The sequence below is a fragment of the Echinops telfairi genome, unplaced genomic scaffold, assembly GCF_000313985.2.
Source record: "Echinops telfairi isolate 266 unplaced genomic scaffold, ASM31398v2 ScPeMD7_7425;HRSCAF=8463, whole genome shotgun sequence".
Taxonomy (NCBI): domain Eukaryota; kingdom Metazoa; phylum Chordata; class Mammalia; order Afrosoricida; family Tenrecidae; genus Echinops; species Echinops telfairi.
The window spans coordinates 1,465,783-1,475,273 of NW_022111325.1; the positions used below are offsets into that span (position 1 = coordinate 1,465,783).

Genomic DNA, 9,491 nt, shown 5'->3' on the forward strand with positions numbered 1-9,491 from the left:
AGGGAGGGGAAAAATGAGGACCTAATGTCGGGGGTTTAAGTGGAGAGAAAATGTTTTGAGAATGATGCACAAATGCGCTTTACACAGTTGATGTATGTATGGATTGCGATCACAGTTGTATGAGCCCCTAATAAAATGTTTTTTAAAAAAGTTAAAAGTCTCCCCCTTTTTGTTTCCTTGTATTTCAAATTAATAAGGCTGCCCGTCTTGTCACGATCACTATGTTTACGTTGAGTTTGAAGTGGGCTAGAAGCCTCTGGGGCCAGATCAGCCCCTAGCGGGAAGCAATGCCCCCACGAGAGACTTGTCCCCAGGGAAGTCTGCAGGCAGAGTGAACGGTAAGGAGCTCGGCGCTCACGGAAAGGACGGCAGTCTGAGTCCACCCAGAGGCACCTTGGACAAGCGGCCTGGGGGTCTCCTTCTGAAAGGCCGCTACTGCAGAGCCTCCGGAGCACGGCGGTGGCGTTCTGTTCTCACATACGTGGGGCAGCGTTTGGCAGTTTCCCTCCACCCACTGACCGAGGTGGGAGAGTGGGTGAGGAGTTGGTCTGCCCACCACAAGATCAGCAGTTTGAAACCACCAGCTGCTCTGTGATAGAAAGACGAGGCTTTCTACTCCCTTAAAGAGTTCATCTCGGAAACCCACGGAGCAGTTCCATCCTGTTCTGTAGGTCACTGTGAGTCGGAATCCACTTGTCGGCAATGAGTTTTAGCCACCCCAGGGAGGACATGTGCACTGTGAATCTGTCACCACCCCGTGCTCTACCACGGCGGCACATGTGCCCCTCCCCATGCCCTCAATTCAACAAACGCTAACTGAGCATGTGCCAGGTTCCGTCCAGCGGGTGGGGTCTCCATGCCCCTATGGTGGATGCATTCGCAATGCCCTCTATCCCCCGTCCCAGGGCCTTTGCTTATCCTGAAGCCTCTGCCTGACCCGTCTTCCAGGAGGCAATCCTCGTCTAAGCCAAGAGCTTCGCCTATGTTAGCTTCTGTGCTCTCTCTTCTTAAGAGACTATTAGCCAGGGAAGGGGCTGAGAGCGGTTAAGGAAGAGAGTGAGCATGATTTGACCCCCCGCCAGGCTGGCCCAGCGTCTGTGTCCTCAGCCACCTGCTGGCCTGGCTCCAGAGACATCCACTGGGGGGTGGCAAGCCCTCGGACGTGAGGAGGGTGGACTTGGAGGGAGGAAGCAAAGGGGGCGTGCAGGTTTCCAGCCCAGAGATCCGGGCTCCTGACCACGCTCTGCACAGAGGAGGCCTTCCTGAGCTGTGTCCTGGATGGACAAATGCGCTCCGCAGGCACGCAAGAGTTAGGTCCGTAGGCACGCAAGAGTTAGGAAACGTTGGGAGAGGAGCCATAAACAGTTCAGTGACTTACCCTCCGGAGTCCTCACCCCTCAGCTCTAAGTATCGGTCTAAGTGGCTGAAGAAGGGGGACAGGTAAACCCCAAGTGGACTTGGAGTGTGCAGCAACATACAAGTTCATTTCAAATAGATAGGGGCCGGGGGTGGGGTTGGGGGGTAGTTTTATGTCTGACATGTTGACATCTACCCATGAGCCTGCTGCCCGGGGAGAGGAGGTCATGCCGTCCATCTGGGTGGTGGTGGACAACGCCACATGCCCAGCACACACACCACACACCCGATGCTTGTTTCCCACCAGAATTGTGGTAAATTAGCAAAATGCATTGTTTTCGTGGGGGCGTCTGCTTCCTTTCCGTTTCGTTGTCATTTGCCGAGAGACCTGCGGGGAACAGATACCTGAACCTTTCCCGTGGTTGCCGAGTGGATTCCACAGCCCAGTGCTCCCGAGGACAGACCAGAGTTGCCCCGCAGTGTGTCCCCCGGAAGCAAGCTGCCACAACAGGCTCCTGGGTTTGAACCGCTGATGTTTCCATTAGCAACTGAGCACGTAACCACTGCGCCACCGGGACCCCCTTTCCTGCTGAAGGCGGAGAACAGGGGCTCGGTGGAAGTTACTGGGAGGCCGATTCCTCAGTGGGTGGAAGACTCGATCCTACTTCCCGGCAGCGTGGGATAGCCCACCGCCAGAGGCAGTGGGAACCACGGCACGTCACTGATGGACAGCACACAGGGAATGGGTGGGGTGAGGGTGGGGCTGGAGGGCTGGACTAAGTCCCCTCCGAGAGAACCTCCCGTCCCTGAAGCTCCATGGCTTGAAGGCAGAGTTTGGTTGAGAGGTATCCAATAATGTTTCAGAATTTTTCTTCCTCCTTGGAAATCTAAGCCGTCGACCCTAACAGGCAGGGATACTGTGGAGTCCCTGGGTGGGTGGGGTGGGGGGTTGGCACGTTTGGTTGCTTCCCAAAAGGTGGGGCATTCAAGATCACCCCTAGACACCTAAAAAAAAAAGAAAACTATCGAGTTGATGCCGACCCCTAGCAACCCTTCAGGACATGGTAGAACTGCCTCTGCGAACGTCCAAGGCTGTACCTGTCCATGGGGCTAGTGGTTTCCAACTGCTGACTTCTGGGATTACGAAGCCTGACTCTTACCTACCACACGGCCAGGAAACCAGCCATTGGACCCCTGGAGCTCAGTTCTCCACCTGGCATCTCCATGAGTCAGAACCCACCTGACGGCAACTGGTGATTATTCTAGGCGGTGCTCTCAGCCTCACATGTGTGCTGCTGGACCAGGGCCTGGGCCGGACGGAGTGTGAGCACTGGGGACAGAGCTGGGGGGAAGTGGGGACATGGTCATCAGATCCCTGCAAAAAGTTAGCCAACTGACAGCAACTGTTGTGGATGAAGGAAGTGGTGACCAGATTCTTGACACAGCCCCTGACGTCACCCCAGGGAGGAGACCATACAGCTGTCCCTGGGCCCTGGCCAGCTTCACCATAGAGGAGTGGCAGCTGGGCTTTCTCAGTGCACAGATGTTTTCTAAGAGCCCCTTCCTCTAGAACCACTGCCCACTGGCTAAGGCTAACTCCTGCCTACAGCCTCAGGGACGTCAGGGGAAGCAGAGGGTCCGAGGGAACAAGGAAGCCCCTCACTCAGATGCAATGTCACAACAGTGGGTTCAAAAGTACCAAGGACCACAAGCCCAGGGCCAGACGGTGCGTTCCTATGTTTGTTAGGCGGCCACCAGCAGCTGGGCCAACTGAATGGCCATGAACGATGACAGTCATTCTCAGGAAGTGGGCAGCCCGACCCCTCAGAGCCTGGCAGGGTCCAGGGGCTTAGGACCCACCACGAACAGGGTGACGTCATGGCTTGACCAGTTTTCGAAACGAGATCTCTTAAGCCCAGCATTCTTCCACACAACCCAATGAACATGCTACTCTCCTCCAGGAATTAGAGGAGGGGGCTGGACACCCATAGATCCGTGACACCACTGTCCCTGGGGCTGGGGAGGAGGACACAGAAGTGGAGATAGGACCATACAAGGAGTCCCCGCCAGGGACCACTCCCTCTTCTGACTGAGGGCCCAAACCATTCCCTCTTCCCTCCGGCAGGAGAAGAGCCCACTGTTTGCACAAGGAACTGGACTGGAGACCTGGGAGTACTTTCCTCCACATGGCAGTGGGCACAGGTGGGCACAGGTAGAATCAGGGCTGGTGACCTGCCCACTGACTTTTTGCCGGCCAAGAACCTGCATCCGTGGTGTCAGGAGCTGAGCGTGCTGGCAGGGTTGGGCTGGTACAGGAGAAAGCCTGGCAGTTGGCAAGACTGGGCAGGTGTGACAGTGACCACCTGGTAGCACTTGGACTGGGGCCCAGCTGGGCCCAGCGGGGCAGAAACCCCATTTCTTATGCCAGCCCGTGTGCGCTCCGTACTCTGCACATCACCCACCCTGTTCTGCGTTCTGCAAGGGGCAGGTGTGACTCCGTGTCTCAGACGTGAAAACCGAGGCCGGAGATGCTGGGAGGGGCCCACAGTCATTCAGGCTGCAGGGCCTGCGGCCGCGTTCACAGCCATCACCTCCCTTCCTTCCGACAAACCTTGAGTGGCCCACGCGGCACATTCACCCTCCACGGCTGGGGATGAAAGGCAGACAGGCCGTGCTGAGGGCTGGCCTGTCAGTGCCATGGCCCCCCGCCACCCAGCCCGCAGTGAAGTCCCACGACAGCTGGGCTGGACCTGGTTTGAGAGCCAGGGATGCAGGCCCTGGACGGGGCACAAAGCTCCCGGGAGTCAGGGGGCGCCTGTCCCTCTCTGCCCACCCAACACCTAGAGCAGCAAGAAGCAGCAGCCAGGCTGCGAGGCCGCGGAGGGTGGGCTTGGGTGCGGCCTGCCTCTGATTCTGCCTTTCCCCCTTGGCCCGAGAGACGCCTTCCTGTCCTGGGCCGGCAACACGCAAGAACAGCCTCTCTGCAGATAGACACACCTGGGCTGGAGGCCGAGGTGGGGTCAGGAAGAAGCTAGTCTGGCTCCTGGGCTGTGTTGGCCTCTGACCCCTGCTCCTCCTGCCTGGCCTCCGGGCCCCTTTCTGGGAGTGGCCGGGCACCAGCCTGGATGAGAGCCGACCAGCTTGGCTCCGTTCAGACTCCGGGAAGGAAGCTGCTCCGAGGCCCTCAGAGCACAACCTGTGACCCCCACCCTCCCACCCCTCCTCCAGAGGCCAGAGTCCCAACCGCCCAGATTAGGGTCCTGTGGTCTTGGAAGACTGGAGCCCCGCCAAGATGGGCCAGAGCCAATGCTTCTGCACTCAATCAGCCGCCTCCCCACAGCCCCCACCGGCCAACAGGAGGGGACACAGCTGCTCCTCTGGGCTCCATCCAGCCCCAACACAGCCACGGGGGAGGGAACACCCCGAGAAGAGACAAAAGGCCAGGGCGTGGCGCCAAGACACAGCGAGAAGAGGTTGCAGCCGAGCCACGACCCCAGTCTCTGACTCGGAGCTCTGGTCTCCGTCTCCCTCCCACCTGCCACCCAGATGTGGATCTTGATGAGCTCCGCAGGCCAGGGGACTGGTGTCCTTTCCAGACACCCCGGGGGGGTGAGAAAAAACAGCTGCGAAGTTCAGAGCTGCGCAGGCCGGGGGCCCGAGTGACAACCACAGAGTCAGGGGACGGGCCTGCCTGCTCCTATCTAACCACCCCAGGCCCGGGCCAGCACTCCTCCCCATGTCGCCAAAGGGGACGCGCACCCTGGGGCCCCAGCCAGGGCTCCTGCAGGTGCCAAGTCACCCCGGGCAGCAAGACACAGAGGGCAGCCAGAGCCCAGCCTAGAACACCATACTGCTCCCTTTGCCGGCACCCAGCAGGGCTCAGTCTACCCCCCAGGATGTCTGCTGCAGCGTGTGAGTGTGTGAGAGACGGAGGGTGTGAGTGTGAATGCGTGGGTGAGACACGGGTGTGTGAACGTATGAGAGAGAGGGTGAAAGAGTGTTTGTGTGTGAGGGAGGGACGCTGTGTGAGTGTGACGAAGCAAGTGTGAGCAACAGGGTGCCCGAGAGAGCGTGTATATGCGTGAGACAGAGAGCGAGTGCGTGGGTATGGCTGAGTGTGTGAACGTACGTGTGTCAGATGATTGAGTATGTATATGAGAGACAGTGAGAGAGACAGGGTCTCTGTGTAAGGTAGTGCCTGAGACTGTGTGTGTGTGTATAAATGTATGCATGTGAGTACGTGTGTATAAATGTATGTATGTGAGTACGTGTGTGTAAATGTATGTATGTGAGTATGTGTGTATAAATGTATGCATGTGAGTGCATTTGTATAAATGCATGTGAGTATGTGTGTGTATAAATGTATGTGTGTGAGTATGTGTGTATAAATGTATGTGTGTGAGTACATGTGTGTATAAATGTATGCATGTGAGTATGTGTGTATAAATGCATGTGAGTATGTGTGTGTATAAATGTATGTGTGTGAGTACGTGTGCGTGTGTGTGTGCATATGTATAGGGAACCACAAGGCAGGTCTGACTCATGAGATGAACGCAGAGTTCAAAGTCAGAAAGTGCCCAACAAGGAAGGAACAAAGAGAAAAGGTGAAGTAATTCATCGGAAGCTCTCGAGTAACCACGGTGCTAAATGCGGCTCCTGGGCAGGACAGCCCCAGCCCCAAATCATGGCGCCACATGACTGTGTCTGGATCCCAAGGAGAGACATGGCCAGGGTGGTGCTGAAGCCATGGGGCAGCCCCCGTGCCTCCTGCTGTTACAGTCCTGGCCAGGGGTGGGGGGTGGAGGGGGAGACTCCCCTTGACAATCACCTACCCGGCTGCCCTTTGAAGGGGGTGGCTCAGCCTACAGCAAGACAAGGTAGGACCTCTGCCTTGGGGGTGGGGGGGGGACCTACCTGGACTTCCCGTGTGTGATAGGCGATGATCAAACCCAAAAGGATGACGGTGGACAGACTGATAAGGCATTTCAGGGCCAACGAAAACATGGAATCCTGCAGGAGGAACGGAAGAGAGAATTTGTTAGGGGGTGCCTGGCAGGGAGTGTCTTGGTGTACTCTGAGGGGGATGTGGGGTGGTACGGGGCCCAGGGAGCAGGGCACAGCCTAAAGTGAGCCTGGGCTGGCTCAAATTCGGCAGCCCCACCCAGCCCCCATCTTCCCAAGAGGAATCCTATTTGCAAGCTTAAGATGATCCCACTTGAGTGTGACGTATTATGCTTGCTATCCGTGGCTGGCTTCCGTTTGCTGATGTGGTAGTTAGGGTGTTGGCCTCCGCGCTCATAAGTCCTGGGAACATCATTCTTTGCCGTGCCACTATTATCTGGCATGGGCATTAATAGGGTACCAGATCATGCCTCTCTTTCCTCTTAGGCAACCCGAACCAAAGGACGCCAAGGTTCCATCTCCGACAAAGCAGAAGCAGGCCTTTCGGGAATGGATGAGCGTCCTGGCAGCGGCCCTCGCCTCCCGGCTCAGGTCACGGGCAGGGGAGGAGGCCGAGGAGCCACAGCTGGGGGACAGAAGAGGAGGAGCGTGGGAGCAGAGGGGCCGGGGGCAAGGGAAGGGCCCTGAGTGCCCCCTGCTGGGAGTCAGGGAGGCCGGGCTGGGCCACAGAGAGCAGCTTAGGGAACCCGCAGGCGCACGGTTAGGGGCCAGAGAACGGAGTCCGAATCTGACATGACTTTCGGGATAGTGAGCCCCGGACTGTACCGCCACCCCTCGGCATTCCGCAAGAGGAAGAGGGTCTTCGTTCTGGCCCACAGGGTCGTTTTGAAGAATTGAGGGCCTGTGATGTGCGAAGAGCCTGTGGCAGCACGGGCAACGTAAGCGTGCAGGGTTGGCTCCTAATTGCTTCGTGCCCTCTACAGATTCCAGACGTCTTGGCTGGGGACTTGGTGCCTTTTGGGATTGGAGGGGAGTGGGTAGCGATGGCTCCCAACCCTGGAGGAAGCAGGGAGCACAGTCCCCAGCAAAGGCAGTGGACCGGTGGGCAGCACCTCCGAGCAGGTGCGGTGTGGGGGCCCTTCGCTCAACCCCTGGGGATGCAGGCCCCATGGAGGCAGCCTTGGCCTCAGGTGGCTGGTGGCCATGACAACGGCCGTTTCTCTAAAGCACCTCGATGTTGACAGGGCAGAGGGGCACATCTGTTCTCATCCTCCTCACACCAGCCCCAGGGCCTTCATCCCAAGTCTAGCCATTACAGGTGGGGTGGAGGGTGGGAGTGGTTTGAGGCAGGGTTCAAAGCCAAGGCCTCTGATTCCCAGCCTGGGCCCCAGGAAAACTCACTGCCATTGAGTCAATGCCTGGGCCGCTGAGGTTCATGCAGATCCCACCCCTACCCCTCATTTCTGTGGTACAGCTGTGGGGCCCTCGTCTGTCCCCCACGTCAGGAGACCCAATGAACCACTAGCCCAAAGGCTCCGACCACCAGCCCGTAGGATAGGAGCTAATCGCACACTGCATGCCTCCCAAAGCCTCTTGATGCCGGAAACGCCTCGCCACTCCTCTGTCTGTTCACTCACTCCTTCCTTCCCACCCACCTCCTGTTTGCTGACACCTACTGAGAGTCCATCGTGAGCTGCATGCTGGAAGACAGAGAAAGAGAGTTCTTGTCCCAGAAGCCTCTGGACTGGCTGACTCCAGCGTTCTACCCGGTGGGGGAACCAGTGATGGGGCAAAGTCTCCACTGTGCTGCCCACAAGCTGGGCTAAACACCCAGGCTCCCTTGACCCTCATCCAGGTTCTACAGCCAACGGAAGAATAGCCCTCAGTCACTCAGTTCACGTCCATGGGGGAGGCTCATGTTTGGGGCAACTAAGGAGACGTTAGTGGTTCGAAACCACCAGTCGCTCCACTGGAGAAAGAGGCGGCTTTCTACCCAAGGAAAGAGTTACAGTCTCGGGGACCCAGGGGGCAGTTCGACCCTGTCCGATAGGGTCCCTGCGAGTCAAGAGGCACCTCGATGGCAGCCGTAAGGCTGAGCAGGGGTGGCTGGGAGGCCTGGCGGCATGATGGGTTAAGTATTGTGCGGCTGGCTGCAGAGTTGCTTCAAACCCACCAGTCACTCTACGGAAGAAAGATGAGGCTGGGTGCTCCCAGGAAGACTGACAGTCTCAGAAACCCTACGGCGGAGCAGTTCCACCTGGTCCTGCAGAGTGGTGACCAGTCAAAGCGGACTTCAAGGCAAGAGGTTTGGCTGGGGGGAGGCGGTTGTGAAGGAGGGAGCGGTGCTGAGCACAAAGAGCAAACACAGTTCCCGCTCACGGACCAGCTCTCATGCCTGACCCCACTGCTGTTGAGCCGAGTCTGACCATGGCGGCCCGGAGTGTTAGGGAGGCCTTCTCGGCCTCGGTGCTCCAGCAAGCCACCGCTCCAGCTTTCCTCCTGCGGGGCCACTGGGTGGGTTCCCACCACCACGCCTCGCCTGGGTAGCTAATTCCTAACCGCGTGCCACCCCGAGACCGAAACGCCACCCAACACACCAGACGAGAGCACGCCGCCGGGGCGATCGGGGGTGAGCCTCCTCACTGGGATGAGCTGGGGACAACGCACAATGTCTTCAAGTGGAAAATGACCGATCCTTTCTTCTCAAAGGGCTTCAACGCCATCTGGGGAGCATCGCGCCTCCCCGGGCCGTGGGAGCGGCTGCACTTGTCAACCTCTAATTGATCTCTCTTGGCAGAAATGAACTGACACCAGAATTCACGTCTCCTCCCGAGGGCGGAGGGGAAGGGAAAGGGCCAGATGCTGTTTCCTCTCTGGGAGCCCCTTCCTCTATCCTAAAGCCTTGACATCCGAGGCAACTCCCACTCCGTCCTGGGCTTGGCCCAGCACGGCCTCCCTGGGTGCTTCCAGCCCTGCTGGACGACCATGCGGGACACTCACTGTGCGATAGATTCCCTCACGTTCTCCACTGCTCATCGACTAAAAAAAAAAAAGTAAACCATCACACATTTGTAATAGCTGGAAAACATGTCAGAGGAGTCTGGGTTGGACTGGAAATGTTTTCTGTTCATTAAAATGTTGAGTGATTCGCTTTTCTTTGCTGCCTAAACGCCAATGAAGCCTGAAATTGATTAGGCTCCTTTGGAGATGGTGGCAACACAGGAGTCCTTAAA

At 57.7% G+C, this 9,491-nt stretch overlaps 1 protein-coding gene across 1 annotated transcript in view; it reads right to left on the reverse strand.

Moving 5' to 3' along the window:
- Window positions 1–9,491, reverse strand: part of KCNN3 (potassium calcium-activated channel subfamily N member 3) — a 201,039-nt gene that overhangs the window by 137,958 nt on the left and 53,590 nt on the right. The window contains exon 2 of the mRNA XM_030887860.2: window positions 6,271–6,366. Coding sequence (XP_030743720.2) covers window positions 6,271–6,366 — 96 coding nt within the window. The remainder of the gene's footprint in view (window positions 1–6,270; window positions 6,367–9,491) is intronic.